Source organism: Athene noctua, chromosome 4 (assembly GCF_965140245.1).
Source record: "Athene noctua chromosome 4, bAthNoc1.hap1.1, whole genome shotgun sequence".
Taxonomy (NCBI): Eukaryota; Metazoa; Chordata; class Aves; order Strigiformes; family Strigidae; genus Athene; species Athene noctua.
The window spans coordinates 37,006,007-37,025,103 of record NC_134040.1 but is presented as its reverse complement, the minus strand read 5'-3'; the positions used below and the strand labels follow the sequence as shown (position 1 = coordinate 37,025,103).

Below are 19,097 nucleotides of genomic sequence, written 5' to 3'. Positions count from 1 at the left end.
ATTCTGTGAAACTCGGTGCTTATATTAGAAAACCTTAGATTTAACACAGCTTTTTCAAGCTACTGTTTGATACTTTGTCTGCAATTCTCTTCCTCCTTCCAGAAAGATGCTCAGAAATAGACCTTTATTCTAAAAGATTCCAACAAGGTGCCAATTGCACTGATTCTTATTACATCTTGTGACAATCTCTCTCTACTTTGTTTTCTTCTCCTCTGCACACTGTTGCTATTTTAAAGAGTATAGTAATTTAGTTTTAGAAAACAAAATTGATGGTTCAATGCACCAAAATCAGACCTTGCTGATACTTAGTGCCAGGCCTCTTTCAATACATTAGGTAATGTAAATCTTCCCATCTAAAGTTTGTACCTCAAACTATAAACGTTAAACTTCTACAGATCCATAGAATGATGGAAAAATCTATCTTGGAAGCAAGGTTCTCCCTTTTAAGTTTTGTTCACACTGTGCTAATATTCTCAGACAAAAAAAGATGAAGATCAGATGGTCTGGAAAAAGAAAAGGTTAGAGAAGAACACATGCTTTCTCTTCCGTGTGACCCCTCATGTGCTGCATCTATTGCCACAAGCTCGCAGGGGCAGGGTGAAAGCTGGGAGGTGTGAGAAAGGCAGAGGAAGATCTGCACATGGATGCCCATGCCTCATACTGTCCCTTTGCTCCTGTTTCCCAGTCCATGTAGCAATCACAACACTGCACAGGCTTTTCCATGGCCAAGGTCCATCTCAGCCTGGACCCATGGGTTCCAACCAGAACACTGAAAAGTCCCTGATTAAAGAGCTATTACAGCTGTCCCTCCTTCTCAACTCACACATCTTTAAGATGATCTTTACGAAAAGGTGCCGTCAAACAGCTCTTTAAAAAAGAGCTATTTGCTTCATAACTGGGACATCAAAAGCCCATACCTTGATGCCCAGACCATTCATTCTTTGTATTTGGGCTTCAAGCAGATTTTTGATAAACAATTTATTCAGAATGATCTGAAATACCCTTGACTACTGTTTCAGGTGAAAACTGTGTCCTCCATTGAGTCAAATTTTGTATTCAATGTGAAATATCTGACAGGTTTTGTGCCCTGCTAAGAATTATGATAAGGCTGAAAGCCTAGAGGCTTCAATGACAGACAGTGGATTTGTCATCTCATTTGCTTGTTTTTACTTTTGAGGCTTTATTGGAAACATGGTGAAAAGCTAGGAGACGATGAGGTTACACACTACCCAAGGCCTGCAAAAGGGGTCCTGTCACTGAAACACTGACATTAAATAGGTTCAGAAAAGAAATAAGGAAAAAAAAATTTAAAAATCAAAGTACTTTTACAGAACGGCTTGACAGTGTGCTGCCAACCAGGGTCCAACCTCCCTTAAGCAGTGGCCAGCTCTAAAGATGAAAAGTAGAATTGTGTGACAGATACTGCAATGAACCTGGGTAAATCAGTTTTGTCTCTCTACTGGAATATAGTTAACATTGAATGATAGGAAATAGTCACATACTGGTGAAGGGAAAAAGAGAAAAAGAATATTGATGATTGCAAAAATGATGATTTGAAAGTGGCAGCATTATAAATATGATTTTAATATGATGTGAATTGCAAGCAGTTTATTCAGAGGGAATAATATATTGATTTTCCTCATCCTGCACTGTGCATGTCACTAAGATCAATGGAAGTCACATACATATACCAAGGAAACTATAATATGTAGAATTATTTATGGAATAGTTGCTTCACATACACATCAATTTCAGCATCATAATGGCTAGTTACACCCAGAAGACAAAACCATCTATTACATATTGTGATAAAACTTGAATTCCTTTCATCTTTTTACCACATTTTGGATAAGCTAAAGGGACAACAAATGGAAGGATTTTTGTACAACTTTTTTTTTTTTTTTTTTTTAAGAAGCGATAGACATTATATAGCTTATCACTACAAGACACTGATTCTCCACTTACAAACTAAGTCATGAAATAACAGCTACTGGCAGTATTTTCCAAATAGCGTTGTGCAACGTACATCAAAGCAAACACATCAAAACATCTGACATGGCCTCTGGTTTGCTCAAAATTCTGGGGACGTCAGAGAAGCTGAAAAGCAGCAGCACACAGACCACCAGCATCCCCAAACTTCTGGAGGCAACAAAGCACAAACCCATAAGCACATGCTTCTCTTTTACAACAGCCAGCAAAGCTGTGTCAGCACTGGAAGGAAAAAAAAAGCTTTACAGCTACACAGACACCTTTATAATTTTCATATCTCAAAATTATGGTATTTCCAATAAAGGCTGCTTTTGAATCGCCATTTACTTTTACAACTCACTTTGTTTCACAGTCCTCTCTATCTCCTACTCTTAACTCTTGAAAAAAGCCTTTCAAAGATCAATCCAGTCTGTTAGGATTCTGGATGTTAAAATTGAATTTTTTTCTTGTCTACTTGTTCTTTTGAAAGGCTTAAAAGTGATTTGTGGCAATCAGCATAAAGGGATTTGATTGACAGAGTTTAACTAAGTGATCTAGAAAAGATTCATCAGGAGAAAACTGTTAAAATTATAAATTAGATGGCAAACAGAGCTTTTCTCTGATCTTAAAATAAATGAGGTTCTTTTAGATATGAAAATCATTCTAAAAGTTTCTACAAGTAGTCAATGAAAAACTTAGAAATGCACAATATAATCTTTCAGATAACATGCTGCAACAGTAATCAAATACAAAGAAAGAATAAAAGGGCAAGCACCACGACAACTACCAAACAAGTCTGTTAACCTCATTCCCGTAAACCTCAAAAATGTAGCTGCTGAACTTCCCTCAAGTAAAATACAGGAGATTTAGTTGAAACGCCATTATATCTCTTCTTGTGGAAATTAGGGCCTTTTTTCCCCTCTCTCTTTTGCCTGGCTGTTCTTTCCTTCCCAGTTTGCTGTCTCAAATTGCCTTTCTCTGCAATTCACCTTTCTCCGTCTGCCTAAAGGAAGAGAGCCCAGCTGGAGGGTCCTGGCCACACTCCCTAGTCAGAGGTGGCGAGGGAGGGAAGCCTGCAGCTCTTCCAGCACTGCTCAACCAGCACCTCCAGCAACAGATGGGCAGTGGGGAGGAAGAAACAGTCCCTGCTGAATGCCTGTAGCACCAAAGTTACCAAAAAAAAGCACCCAAAGATAGCTCTTAAAACCGTCTGACCAGCTCCCAACGAGAGTACCATAGAGTTAAGTACTGTGTGTCCCCATCTGACTTTTTTATTCTTCTGAATTTTTTGGGCTTTCATCCACCATCTTATGAGAAAAAAAATATAAAGTTGGCTGCTCTTTTTTTTTTTTTTTTTTAACCTCCAGTTGTGTGAACAGTATCATACAACTAGTAGAAACTAGTACAGATAAAAGATTCATTTATTTATTATCCGCATGCTACAGGTTATTTTGTACGCTAGTGCCACTATTTGCAAGGCTCTTGCTTTAAGTCCCAAACAATCCTAACACCCAAACCAAAATTATTACCTTCTATCCAACAGTTCAAGGCTGTTTTAAACCCATTTACAGGATATTAGCAGGATAAAGCTTTCTTCTGTTTAAAACTACAGCAAAAACATAGGATTAACATATTTGTGATGGTGCTTCAACCTCATATACCCATCTGCTCATTTATTTTTAAAGTTTTTTCCAGATTTTTTTGGCTTTTCACCATTCTTTTCTGACTCCAGTTTATTGTTATCTGCAAATATAACTAATGTGTCAATCTAAACTTTCAGATCAGTTATGTGAAACAAAAGCACTCAAAGCTGCTTACATTTTAGTCTACACAAACCTACTATATTTTAGTACTAACAAGCTAGTTTGTATAAATATCAGGACATTTTTTCATAAAAATCAGGCTTATATCAGTTAAACTTTTTCAATCTTTTACCAATGCTATTCTAACATAATAATGATTTTATATAAGTAGTTTGTATGTATCTGGTAATTTACTGTAGCTTACACACTTCCGTATTTATGGGAGACAAAAGAAAAAAAAAGTATTTGAAATGCCAACACAAATAAATTTAACACAGAAAACTCAAATTTTTCATTAATGATAAAACATGTAGTTATGAAAGACTGTACACAAATCATTCACTCACTGAAATACTCCAGAGACAAAGGGATTTATGCAAGCCAATGACACTTGCAAAATGATACACTGCAGTTTAACACACCACACTACACTAGAACCTTGCAAACCAACCCTACATTTAAACCATCTCAGTCCTCTTCTCAATTACTCTTTGTAAACATTACCTTTTTCTTTAGAAAATCTACCTTTGCCAAAAGACAAAAGGACCTACAGTATTAATCTAGACATTAAACACCTATATTAAGGTCAAGATTTTTTCATTATAGGCTTTAAACATGATTATTTACTTTGTATGATCTTTGCAAATCCAACATACAGACAATTTGTGTTTCACATAAGTGAAAGATATGATTCAGTGACTTCTTTGCAGATTGGCCAGAATATTTTGTATTAGTTTTGCAGTGACCTTTGTTATAAATTATTTGAATGCTGTAGATACATTTTTTAAACTCTTATGGAAAATACAACGCACTACTCATTAAAGCCAATGAGGAAAGTTTCTTTAGAGGATATAGCATCTGGATTCATTTTATGATCAAAACTTGTTTGATCAATGTTTTTTTAATTCATCAAAGAGTCAGATAATCAGAAATCTTTACATCTTTTAATTACACATTCCTGATAACATCAGCTTCAATTTCTGCATAGTTGTAATTTAGAATAAAACATAATTATTTTTTTTTTAAGCACAGTAAAGACTATCAGATATTAGTGGCAACCACCATCAGTCCAAACCTACTTGGGTGTTCTTTTTAATAACACGAGCTAATAAGAATTGTCATCTGTAACAAATGCGTATTTTGCCTTCACAATATTTGACTAAATTTTATACAAATGATTTAATGAGTGTGTAAACATTTTTTTTTTAAATACAGTCATAGAATGTTGTTAAAATGTTAAACTTTATGAAAGCCTAAAAAATTGTTAAAATAACTATTTAACTTGGTCAAATTCTACAGTCAGTGAAGTGACACTTACAAGGTTTCATGTCTCTATCTCAGAAACTGTTAACTTGTGATAAAACACGCAGTTGCCAAGACCTTGCATGCAAAAGTGACTTACCAGCTAGCATGCTGCTGGCCAGTTCCCTGCCAAATCAGGACTTGGGCCTATCGTGCATTTGTAAAAGGCTTTAGACTGTTCTGTACCTGGCTTAGCTCAAAATACAAGGGACATGCAAAAATCTCCACATACCTTCTCATACAATCCAGCGCCCGAATAAAGAAGTCTTTGTGAAGCTGATGCTCGTCCCTCAAGATGGAGCACTGCTCCAGCGTCACTGACATGGATGTCCGGTCTTTGGCACTTTTGCAACAGGTGAAACGGACTCCATTCAGCTTACGGCAGATCTGAAACAGAGGCAGATGTCAAAGGATTGCCCTTTTCACACCTTGTGTTCTCTACACACTAGCCAGCCTGCGGAACTCCCACAATTTGGCCATCATGGACAACGAATATGGAGAACTACAGTATTTCTCAAGAAGAAAATAGCTATTAAAAGGTAGTAACTCCAACCCGAATCATATGGCTGCTGACAGGTGTCTTTGCAGTTAAATCAGGTATTAGCACTGCCTTGGGGATTTTCATATTCTAACGGTTATGCCCATGCTGGCCTGACACAGTGCCACAAAAGGTGAAAATATTGTGCTGAAAAGAACCAGAAGTTTATGTTTTGTTTATAAATTTGCAGCATTAATACTCTACAAAAATAGCACCAAAAGATTATAGCTACTGATCTATAGACCATTTCTACTTTGTCCAAATGACGCATTTTAAAAGCAGATCTTCAGGGCTTTCATTAGCAGGACAAAGCTACAAATAACCTGCCCACTGAGGAAAAAGAAGCCTTTACTGATTTTAAGAGAGCTGCACACAATCTTGTACCGCGGTCGCAATCAAGTCTCTCTTCTGCCCACACCAACATTCCCCCCCACTCCCCCACGCTGCTCCAAGTGAAGCAAGAAACTGACGGTGGACCCAATCAGAAAAAAAATAATCTTAGTCCTAAGCATTTTAAGCAAGTCACAAATGTCTGCGCATACTGCAGCTTACCAAACCACTGAATCCAATTTCCTGAATTTTAAATAAAAAGTATTTGTGTTAGCCTAGACTATAAGAGGAAAAGTTGTTTCATTTTTTCCTCACTTTCTGTGAAACCACACTATTCAATTAAAGCTTAATTGTCTGAACACGTAAGGAACACTGAAAAAATGAAGAAAAGCTTTGACAAGTCTTAACTGAGACTCGTGAATGTAGAGGACTAACTTCTCATGAGGTTACAGATTCAGACACATCTGAATTTAAATATAGTCCTTATTTTCAACAGGTAAACTGTTCACTGTGTGACCTAGAACTACTAAAGCTTTACACAAATGATTGCCATGGATTGTCTACTTTCAATGTCCTTTTTGACAAAATTATAAGGGATAAGGGAAATGTGACATATTTTTAGGCTAATTTCTCATGTTAAGAATCAATCTGTGGTTGTACCAGGCCATTAGTTTATACTTTAGGTTCAAACACTGTTTTATTAGAAAAAGAAAAAACTGAACTTATTGGATGAGGGAAAGGCTGTGGATGTTGTTTACCTTGACTTCAGTAAGGCCTTTGACACCGTTTCCCACAGCATTCTCCTGGCGAAACTGCTCATGGCTTGTATGGGCACACGCTTTGCTGGGTAAAAACTGGCTGGATGGCCGGGCCCAGAGAGTTGTGGTGAACGGAGTTAAATCCAGTTGGGGGCCGGTCACGAGTGGTGTCCCCCAGGGCTCGGTTTCGGGGCCACTCCTGTTTAACATCTTTATTGATGATCTAGATGAGGGGATCGAGTGCACCCTCAGTCAGTTTGCAGATGACACCCAGTTGGGTGGGAGTGTTGATCTGCTCGAGGGTAGGGAGGCTCTGCAGAGAGACCTGGACAGGCTGGAGCCATGGGCTGAGGCCAACTGGGGGAGTTTCAGTAAGGCCAAATGCCGGGGGCTGCCCTTGGGCCACAACAACCCCCAGCAGCGCTACAGGCTTGGGGAGGAGTGGCTGGAAAGCTGCCAGTCAGAGAGGGACCTGGGGGTGTTGATTGACAGCTGGCTGAACAGGAGCCAGCAGGGTGCCCAGGGGGCCAAGAAGGTCAATGGCATCCTGGCTTGTGTCAGCAATAGCGTGGCCAGCAGGGACAGGGAAGGGATCTCACCCCTGCACTCGGCACTGGTGAGGCCCCACCTCGATTCCTGTGTTCAGTTTTGGGCCCCTCACTCCAAAAAGGACATTGAATGACTCGAGCGTGTCCAGAGAAGGGTAACGGAGCTGGTGCAGGGTCTGGAGCACAGGTCGTAAGGGAAGCGGCTGAGGGAACTGGGGGGGTTTAGTCTGGAGAAGAGGAGGCTGAGGGGAGACCTCATCGCCTTCTACAGTTACCTGAAAGGAGGGTGCAGAGAGCTGGGGTTGAGTCACTTGAGCCAAGTAATAAGCAATAGGACAAGAGGAAATGGCCTCAAGTTGTGCCAGGGAAAGTTTAGACTAGACGTCAGGAAGTATTTCTTTGCAGAAGGGGTTGTTGGGCGTTAGAATGGGCTGCCCAGGGCAGGGGGGGAGTCCCCATCCCTGGAGGGGTTCAAGAGTAGGGTTGACCCAGCGCTGAGGGATCTGGTGGAGTTGGGAATAGTCAGTGTGAGGTTAATGGTTGGAATAGATGATCTTCAAGGTCTTCTCCAACCTAGACAATTCTGTCATTCTGTGATGGAGAGGTGGTGTACCCAAGTGTGGGTCTAACTTTCCCCTGACATAATTTGTCCTAAGAAAAGGTAATACTTTGCTTTGCTTGCTCCTATCCCTGGACAATCATAGCTGTAACAGTATTTAAAAAAAAGCGAATAGTTATGAGAATAGGGCAAGGCAATAAATTACAGGAGTTAGGCTTCATTCTAAGTAACTTCCCAGCTTGGCTATCAAGTGTTTACTTGGGATCTTGCAGGATGAAGCTGGAACATGATCTGCATAATCTCACTTCAGCAAATAAATTACTTTCTTTATCTGTTAATTACATTCTCATAAATTCTTATAAAATCAATGACCCAGAAAATACAGTCTTTAAGGTCTTTGTAATATTGTGGTAAAGGGTGATCTCAAATGTTTAATCCAGGGAATTAATGAATTGAATCTAACTTTGAACCTAAAGAAGTACTGGGTAGTAAAGGAGAACATGTGAGTGTTTCTTCCCTCCTATAATTCAAAATTTTAAAACTTAAATCTCTTTGAAAATTTGGAAGGTTTTACTGGGATTTAACGAAAGTATTATAAGACAATTCAAAAAAATAATGCTGTGAAAGAAGTTAACCGCTTAATTGAAGAGAATAATTCTCTTTACACTAGTCTCTTCTGAAGTCCATGAGTCATTGTGACTATTTGAAGTGAGTGAGTCATAAGAAAAAAACAGGTAATTTTTCTAGATGAGTGATAGCCTCTGCTGCAGGGAAGGGAGACTAAACCCCAAATCTGGGCTGACAGCACATGTATAAAGTGTTGGCTAGTGAGAGTCAGTTTTGTACCGAGAAGCATTCTAGACAACAAGCAAATGACCACAACCACAAGCTGCTTTTGCATTGAAGTTCAGTACAAATGTCTCAATTACTTCAAAGTGGATAAAATAGAAAACAATCTGTTAACTTAAATAAACAAATTAAAAAATCCTTAGACCCTGATTTAAGGAGAAATGTAGGTTAACCTGATAGGCTGGCCCAGATAAATCCTTAGAATGATTCAGTTCACTAAGCAGCAGCAGTTAAACAAAGTAAATAATTAAAACGGGCAAACACAATGATCTGATGCTTTAGAAATCTAATAAGGGACAGTATCAAATATATAGTAATATCATCAAATTAGAACACACATCTTACGATTAGCGTCCAGCTTGAATTTTATCCTCAATTTTGCTCACTTCTTCAAAATACACTGAAGATACAGGAGGAAGAGAAATGGACTTAACATTTATTAGAGATTTAGAAAGTCTCCCTTACAAACATATATTTAAATGATTAGGATTGTGATTAAGTTTAAAGAAGGTATGATAAAAGCATATAAAACTATGAAGACTAAAACAAGGATAAATCAATACTCTGATTATTTCTCCTGATAATAAGACAGAAGGTGAAGGGTGGAGCTTAGGAAATAAAAGTATTTAGCATTTAAATCTCTGTCCCATTATATTTAAAGTAACAAATGTTTGTGATGCTAATTTGCAAAAGTTGACTTTTAAAATGCATCTGTACTCTCAGTCCTATTACAACATGGATTACGTGCAGGTGCAGACACATATGCATATCCATGTAGAATCTCATACATATACTGGAGTAACAAAGTGATACCATACATCTACTGCAGTAAGAAAGTGATATCCTTACATCCTTTACAATAAATAAATGTAACATATAACAGTGTTTTTAGATCAATGGGTCCAGAACTACTCATTTAAGAAGGTTAGAGTAAGGTAAGGAGCAGTATAAAACCGTGAAGGAAAAATCTGAAATTACTTATTTAAAAAGCAATGTTTCATAGTAACTGCAGAACTGGTACTGCAAGAAAAGCTTTTATTTTTATTCACAACAGATTTATACTGCAATAGCATGTGATAATATTTATTAGACAAAGGGCAAAATATTATCAGGAATATAAAAATTTACATCAGTTTTATTAATACAAAGACATAGTTAATATTGTCTTGTTTCTGTTGTTAATGAAAAGTCGTGGAAAATTTTATTAATATTTTGTATCAAATATTTATTTGCCTTGAATGATATATGCATGTGAAAGTTCCCTAAAACACAAGGTCTTACTTCAATTTCTGTAGATACCAAAGACTCAGGCCTGTCCAAGGGTACTTTTCTAAATCTAAGACAATTACCTGGTTGAATTTCACATTCATGAAAAGCTTGAGATCTTTATAAACATCTAAGGGTTGCTTTGCCTTTGTTTTTTTGTTGTGTGTGTGTGTGTGGTTTTTTTTTTTTAACATTGCAAAAAACACAGAATAGGGAAACAAGAATAAATTATGTGAATAAAGCAAAGTATTATTTATTGTTTGATAAACATTTTTCTTTGTGTTCTCCCTGTGTCTGAATGTCTGCCCTTTGCATATCTAGCTTGTTTTGTGTTGCTATCAGTGCCCTTACAGTAGCTGTCATGGTGACACTGGCTAAAATAACCTATAAAATGTGATTTACTAGAAGTTGTAATGATACAATTAAACACTTATTTATAAAATGTAAGTACCTTAATTATAGAAAATCAAAAGTTGAGGACAGCAATATTAAACAAAAGCCAGAGCAAGTAATCATGTCTTCAGTCACACCACAAGGCTTAGGTACACTAAACAACAAAGATATTTTGAATAACCAAGTTTTATATTATGAAAGAATGGATATGATTTACAAAACAACAACAAAAAAGTCAGATGCTGTAGCTGAATACTGTATTGTCCCTCTCACATGAGGTGATATATTTACAGCTATGTGTGACCATCCAAGGAATTGATTCTCTGCATACTGTGGATTAAGGGATTCCTCAGCCTAAAACCAGACACAGTTAAAGAAAAAACATGCCCCAAACAAACCTTTTTTACCCTGTTACACAACTCACTGAGTGAAATGAAAATATCCTGCATCTGGAATAAAAAAACCCAGGCAGCAGCACAGGTCACGGACTGCCTGTCTAGGAGAAGCTCTGGAGAAAAGGGCTTGGGAGGATGTAGGAGTCAAGGCAGTGACCAAGGCCATCTCTCACTTTGAATTCTAGCTACTTCTACCAGTGAAAAAAGTGAGAAAAATATCTGTAATTTAAGTGTAGGAAGAAGAGATAATAGTCATGAGTGAGATGAGAGACCTTCAGAAAGGAAATGTTAGAAAGCCATTTCAGCGTATCTACTTTAATCATTGAGTTTTCCATTCATATCCTTAAAATCCATTGCACTTACAATAGCAGCAGGCATCTAAAAATTAGTTCGTCATGTGAACATATTTGAAACAAGAGAGCTTACCGTTGCAGCCAGCCACATGATTTCTACATTCTTTCTCTTTTTGGCCTGGATATTTTGATGGAGATTTTCAAGCAATCCCTTTAAATCATTTTGTTCTTGAAAATGTGGTAGACCTGAGAAAAAAAGATGATAAGGTTGCTCATTATGATAAGGTTGATGATATGGCTGTCCTAACTAAAGAATGCTCATAGTAAAGAACAGATCTATTATTTACAGCCTTATTTGGGAACATAGCATGGAAGGCACCAGCTAAATATTTAAGGAATAAACAAACCTTATTTATTTCTAAGTATTGGGTTATCCTTCCTAAGATCCTCACCACGGAAAATTAAAGTGTCTTCAACTTTTAGCTTATAAATGGATGGCAAAAACTTTCAAATCTCTGCTGTAGTTCTGTTCATCAACTATTATAGACTTTTAATGGAAATAAGTAGAGAAATGACTGAGCGTGTTAAAACCTGCTTTGATGGGATGATTTTTAAATTTTTAAGTCAAAATATTTTGCTTTGTTTTCAAAATGCAACATCTCATTTTAGTTTTAAAATGCTTTATTTTCTAATACAACATAACAGAAGGGCTAAACAGCACTGAATACCTCCCCAAAAATCTAACAAAGATATTTCTCAGTCTGAAATTAAATGGTACTTTAACTTTGTAATACAAAATAATGTCAGGTTTACCTAAAATCCAAAATTTTGCCTACTTGCCCTGGTTATGGCAGCTGAAATATTATTAATCACAGATGTCTAGCAGGAATTCAAGGGTAGGCAATTTAATTTGCTCTTCTGTTTTGTGTGCATATATAGGAGGGGTTTGTTCTAATGCTACCTTTATCTTCATTAGTTTTGAAAATCAGTAGCAACCACCCAAATCTCTATTTCAAAATGATTTCTTCTTATGGTAGTGAAATAAAAAGAAATTTAATAATATTTGTCACCAAAGAAAGGCTCAGAACCAGTTGGAACAAATTTAAACCAAACTGATAAATTGATATGTTATTTACAACCAGAAAAAAGGAGGATTCCATGCAGGGGGAAAAAAAAAAAAACACCCACCCAAGCCCCAAACCCAAACCCCAAGATTAATATTCAATTCAAAGAGTGAAAATGAGGCCACTACTAATGCAGGTCAAAAATCCATTCTCCTAATCTGATCACAGATGGAATGATCCCTCTTATCAACAGGCTTTTACTTCTAATGAATTCTGTAGTTGCCCTTATCCATGATTCATAGTAAGAAGTAATTTAAATATACTCAAAAGGAATTATTCTAAAAATATCTAAGTTTCCTTACTCTACTGTGCTGCCAAAAAGAAAAAAAAATGCAGAAAAAGTACATTCAAACTAGTTTTCTAATAATCCTAGTGAGGATTGTTTTATCTATGTATTGCAATTCCTGATGATACTATTCAATAATGCAGAGCATATAAAAATACATTGCAACCTGCTAGACTATTATATTTATCCTGCATCTGTTTCTTTAAAGCACATAGCATACAATGAGTATACTAAAAAGAAGCTTCCTGATTATGAGAATGTATCACTAGGTAAACATTTTATTGCTTCAAAGCAGTTTTACTTTGGTTGACAGCAGAAAATGCATCATCTCAGAGAGATTTCACCATAGGTAAAGCAAGATTGTCCTCATTTATAATATTGCCAAATGAGCTTCATCTTGACTGGATGTGATCTATTGCTTAAATTCCTTGTGACACAAAGCAGTTTTAAACCATCAAATTATTATAGATTGTAAGGGGGAGAAGCCTGGAAGTACAAAAGAGACTCATAGACTTTATGTCGTAAATGCATGTACTGCTACATGCATTATGATGATACTACAGAAGATGCTCAGGGGGTTGGAGCACCTCCCCTGTGAGGACAGGCTGAGAGTTGGGGGTGTTCAGCCTGGGGAAGAGAATGCTCCGGGGAGACCTTAGAGCGGCCTGCCAGTACTGAAAGGGGCTACAGGAAGGGTGGGGAGGGACTCTATCGTGGAGTGTAGGGATAGGACAGGGGATAATGGCTTTAAGATGAGAAGGTAGATTTAGATTAAAGGAAAACAAATTCCTTGTGAGGGTGGTGAGGCCCTGGCACAGGTTGCCCGGAGAAGCTGTGGCTGCCCCCTCCCTGGAAGGGTTCAAGGCCAGGTTGGACGGGGCTTTGGGCAACCTGGGCTAGTGGAAGGTGTCCCTGCCCGTGGCAGAGGGGTTGGGACTAGGTGATCTTTAAGGTCCCTTCCAACACAAGCCATTCTATGATGATTCTATGATAGGTTTTTCTGGTTTTATGCTTTCAGCTGTTTAAATTTTCTAAGCTGTTTTTTCTCAATTGATTATGTACTACTAAATAACAGTCATTCATTTTTGCACCCTTACTATCATTAGCTATTCTATAAAAAGCAGTACTGTTTTGGTGCCTAAACCAGAACTACATTTGGTTGACATTTTTGGTAGGAGTCTTTCTGGGAGTATATTGTCATTTATTATTTTCAGAGTTTTGTATTAGAGAATTAAAGAGATTAAGATACGGGTGAGTGACAGAGTGACAAGATAGAAAGTCAGTTGTTTGGCACATGGAGTTATAAGCAGCTGAAGACTTTTAATAATTGGGAATAGAAAGCAAGCTAGAATATTATTGATGATGGGAATTACCAGACATAAGAGAAAAACTAATAGCAAAGGTGGCAATACATTTAAGGAAGTGGAAAATTGAATTCTTTGAAACGGAATATATGAATGAAGCAGCAGGCAAGTGAGGTTGCCTAAGGATGGTTGATGCAACAGCCTGGGCAACAAGGCTATGAGTCCTCAAATTCTGCCTGGCTTTATGAGCACTATTTGTAACTAACAGCTTTGTGAAACAGGTCCTGCTTTTATTTTGTAGCACGGATTTGGTACTACAGGAACCTATTTGGAAAGTGTGACAAAACCATCAAGGAGACATCAATACCGAACAGCTCTCACTTGGCTACAGCACCAGGGATGCTGTCAGCTTAGGTGGAGGTTTATCTTCCTAAGAACTTGAGTGCCAAGGTGGGGGAACAGGGGAGGAATTCAAGTCCTCCTCCACCTGAACAACTTGGAGAACTTCACTTTTCTCCAGGGATATGGTTTAAAAGGCACGTTCCTCCAAGCCAAAAGAGTGATTCCATATAGTGGCAGGGAGCTACTGAGAAGGGCAATAGAAACAGAAGGTGATTTGTGTTCTGTAAAAATTGGGACAAAGAACACAGATCTTCGAGGTAGAGAAAAAGCAAGAAGGTAATAATAACCAGAAAAGACATGATGAATTAGACAAGTGTAGTTCTCAAAAGCCTGCACAGTCTGGAAGAAGTCCAGGAAGACTCTGTGGCACACTAATAATCCTTCTTCAGGAAGACAGTACAAAGTTAGTTTCTGTTAATGAAAAGCAGCCAATACTATCTGCACGCAAATTTTTGCTTTTATATAATCAGAGGTATCTGATCTACCTTAAATCTAACCCCAGAGGAGGTTAGATTTTCAGGATGCTTCCTTGGCAGGATTTCCCTAAATTAATAGCTAACTTCCTACATGAGTTTTTCTGTAGAATTATAGAATTGTGGGTGGATGGATGAGCATACTGCCCGCTGTTTAGGAACAGAGCTTTCACTTCTGTCAAAATTATTAACAAATGAAAAATCATCCTGATATGAAAGATTCACACATACAGTGACACAGTAGATATAACTACAAGTGCATACACATAACGGATAATTTGCAAAAGTAATCAATGCAAGGCGTTTTGTAAGAACTTTGTAAGCAGCTTTGCATGGGACTTTAACCAGCAGTATTCACCGCAAGGAGTTACACACATGCCCTGTAGATGTTTAGATTCAAAAGATTTGCTCCCTCCCATCACCCAAGGGGAAGGAGCAGAGACCTAAATCCAAGCCATTTCAAATCAGGCTGTAAAATCTGCAACATTTGGGAATAAATTTTAGGCATTAAGACTACTTTAACAGGATTCGATTGATACAAATGGTAATTTCAGTGTTTGTTTTCAACAATCAGAGTAACAGAATAATGTTTGATACCAAATTTCTATAAAATTGGAATTTAGGGCCTATTTTAATGGAACCATGTTATTCATATCAGTGACATGATGTGGCTCATTGCTCATATTTGCATCTGCAGATTTCTCAGTGGTTTGCCATATCTTAATACGTTTTCAAAATAAGAATGGAGGAAATGACTGAAACTGATGAAAATTCCCACCAAGTATTTCTGTACAAATACAGTAGATACGGACTGTCCTCTACTTGCAATATTAAAAGGCAAATACTTTAAAAGAGCTGTTTAGTTCATCATTACTCTATCTCATTCTCCCTGCAGTTTCTGCTGTGGTGTTGGGCTTGCAGTCACTATTGGCTTCAATGGGCTGTGTACAGGCACAAAGTGCTTAACTTTACGGAACAAGTTATGGGACTAAGGCCTAAATCTAAAAGCTGCATGCTAATATTGTGCTAATATTACTTTCTTAGAATCTTTCACCTATTAAATATTTTCAAAGACATTTGGATAGTGCATTATTTTGTACTCACAATCAGGAGGCATTTTTTCCGTAAACAGCTTGTAATATTCTTTTAGAAGTTCTAAGTTTTCCTGGTTAATGTTTTCCTGCAAAGTGGTATCGCCAAACCTATAAAAAAGCACCACAAAATGATGAAAAAACCCCCACAAAACCAAGCTAAATTATCCTTCAGAATTATTTCTTTACATAGAGAAATAACTTTTTTTTTTTTTTCCCTAGTGTTGAATGTACTAGATTTTGTCAAACATACAGTTGCTAATCTCTCATGTGCTTTGGAACTAATATTTGGGAATGAGGTCATCACTCACAGATAATTCTTCCAGAAACTTATGAACAAAGTAATCCATTTACAGACAAACATTAAGTAAAGGACACATTCTTCTTCCCTTCACCAATCCTGAATAAAGACATGGATTCTTTGTGGGAATTTTGAATGGCACTACAGGCAGAGAACACCAACTCCTACTTATTGCTGCTGTTGCTTAGGTATATTAATTTCAGCCACAGCTAGAATACATTTTAATCACACAAGATAGAAGATCTGCAACTGTCAGGTGGAAAACCTCCAGAAGAACTCATTTCTATTCTATTCTGAGAATATTTGCTATAAATAGTCAAATTGATTACTTCTCTGAGCCCTTTCTGTGCTACACTGTTCCTGAGCTGTTAGTTATGTTGATTTCTTGTATCTGAAACTAATGAAAGGACCATTTCTCTGCTGTTGAGCAGTGATTTCACCATTAAGCTTCACAGAGTTATGACCCGCAGGCTAGTTGGCTTCAGCTGTCTGCATTTAAGCTTGCTGCAGCACACAAACCTGAGCAGTCACTCTACCAGTGCTGCACCTGGCTCAGGAGCATGTTCTAGGATTTCTTGCAGCAGTCACGTCTGCTGGGAACACATCACCCAAACCCTCATTATCCTGCAACTCACAGAAAACCCAGACAACACCAGGATGCCATTACGCTTGCCCACAAACTGACTAAAGCTGTACAAGCAAATATCTTTCTCTCTGAGATCAAAACTTCTATAAGAACCAAATTTCACATAGGCTAAGAAAAAATATATGTCTCCTGGTACCTGTGCTATGGGAGATATGAATGTAAGACAGGAATATCCCTTGGGCAGTTAGGGCCAAGCTTTTGTGACTCATGTTTAGAATAGCCTTGAAAGAAAGAAAAGGAAGACAGAAAAGGAAATGGAGGAGTACAGAAATCGAGACATGGACAGGTAAGTGTAAAATTCAGGTAGAGAAAAGGAGAGACAGATCAGAAAATAGTAAATGTACTGCTACATCATGCAGAAGAGAATCAAATATTTAAATTGGCCAAAGAGGGAAAAGATTCAGCTACTTCCTCAGTAGCCCTCACTGCATTGTCACATGAGAATATTTCTTTTAAATTAGATATATTCTCAACTGTGTGTTTTATTGAAGAGATGTTTGCATCTAATAAAGTAACATTTTCTAGAAATTTATCACAAAACTATTTCCATCCTTATGTTCATTTTCCTATAAAAAAAAAGTTTCCCAAAAAGCAAGTGCAGTTTCCAATCTCAAAGACAAATGTACAGCTTTAGGAGTTAAGCAATAGTTTGAATTAAGTTTAATGTTTACACCTGTAAGTGCATGCAGAAAAGCTGTTTCTGCATGGAATAATCCAAATTTATTTGCCTGATAATACAGATATGAATATATAATTTATATCTATAGATATACAGATCCTAATTTTTCATTCAAGGCTTTCTTTGTGCACAATATAAAATCACCACTGTGAACAATGCTGCCACTCTTCCTGCCACCCTACCTATAAGTCCCCATATATCCAGGCTGTTTCTAAATCTTGTCAAATTTTCCCTCAGGACATTTGTAACATATAGTCCTTCTGGTGTATCCCACCCATGTAAGCTAGCACAAACTTGCTTCTTGGTTACCACATACTCTTTTTCTCTGATTCTAGAAAAATGTGGCATGTCCTAGCCACAACGGTCATCACTGATTTTGTTGGTTTTGTACACTATCACTCTGGCCATGTCATTCCTCTCATAGCATCACCTCTCCTTTCTTCATAGCATCAGGAATAATCTATTTTCATTTTCAAGAATATTTAATGTTCTCTAACCAACTACTCAACTGTTTCACCAGTAAAATGCCAGTTTTAACTGTCTTCTGATTCAGCCTATGTCTCCCATTTCAATTTTCTACCTAAAATTTCTCACACATCACCTCGCACAACTAGAGAAGTCTCCCATAAACATCCACAAAGCTACCTGTTGGCATTCCTTAGAAGTCTTCCTGCTTTTACTCTGTTGTCTACAAAGAACAGCATGTGAAACTCCTGTTGTGCTTAACTTCTTGCCTATTGTGTCTTCCACTATTTCCCCAGCTACACTTCTGATTTTGGTTCTGAGTTTGTAGAAACTGCAATCTAAAGATATGTATTATGTCTCTTGGATGCTCTGTTAATAAAAGCAGTAAAATAAAAAATTTTAAAATGTAGATATCGTATTGTTGATGTCTACCTTGCTGTTTTAGCATTGCACAAACTTGGCAATTTAACATGACCAACAGATACCTTTCTCTTGGAAGAGAAAATTAATAGGTTGGTGAAACTTTGACTATTATTGTACTAATTAATTAGTTTCCAGGAATGTTTTCAGAGGTGTAGTGTCAACACATCAGAACTTTACCATCAGCTTTCATGTTTGTACAAACATATTACTAACATATTCCTTGTTATTAACTACCACTCCTCAACCCTGGAAAAAAGCCCTAAAAGCTGAGAAAAATTATTTCTTTCTAGCTTATGACTTGTCTAGCATCTTCAACACTCCCTTTAAGATAGTAAGGATTTCAAATTTTCAAATTTGTGTTTGAAAAGGCCAAAGTACTGTATACGAACAAACTTATACATCTGTGAAATAGAAATCCATTTTAGATCTGTATCTAAAGGAAATTTGGTGATGACTGTGTGAAATAAAGTCCTGCATATGGTCATATCTTCACTTGGACTTTTTCATTATTTTGCATTGCTTCATAGCTTGTGCTTAGTTCTTTTAATACTTTTAAAAACACACAGTGAGTCAGTGTGAGATGGTCCAGAGCAAATAACAAAAAAGATTTATTTTTAATCCTGAGAGATATCCTGTAATAGCATACTTGGACAGAAAATGAAACACAATTTTTTATTTTTACCTCTCTGCAAGTGTTTGCTGTTCATTGATTCCAACATTAAAAAGTACTGGATACATGCGAAGTAGCTTTCCTTCTTTAATCTCTTGTGGCAGCAACTCAAACATCTTTGCTGGAAGCTGGACCTCTATAATGTAATGTTCACTAGGAAAAATAAAAAGAAGAGTAAGGATGGGAATATTGACAGGTTTGCTTGAAATTATAACCTTCCTAAAATTATAGA

General features: G+C 37.2%; 1 protein-coding gene across 5 annotated transcripts in view; it reads right to left on the bottom strand.

Annotated features, from left to right (window-relative positions):
* The window catches only part of INPP4B (inositol polyphosphate-4-phosphatase type II B), a 330,214-nt gene that overhangs the window by 29,096 nt on the left and 282,021 nt on the right, over positions 1-19,097 (bottom strand). For 4 of the 5 annotated variants that reach the window (XM_074905028.1, XM_074905029.1, XM_074905027.1 and 1 more), the window contains exons 23-26: positions 18,878-19,018; positions 15,695-15,792; positions 11,135-11,247; positions 5,305-5,459 (exon numbers count right to left, since the gene is read on the bottom strand). In XM_074905028.1, the coding sequence (XP_074761129.1) occupies positions 5,305-5,459; positions 11,135-11,247; positions 15,695-15,792; positions 18,878-19,018 (507 nt within the window). Of the gene's footprint in view, positions 1-5,304; positions 5,460-8,992; positions 9,055-11,134; positions 11,248-15,694; positions 15,793-18,877; positions 19,019-19,097 lie in introns of those variants that run through there. The other variant, XM_074905030.1, reaches the window with a different exon arrangement.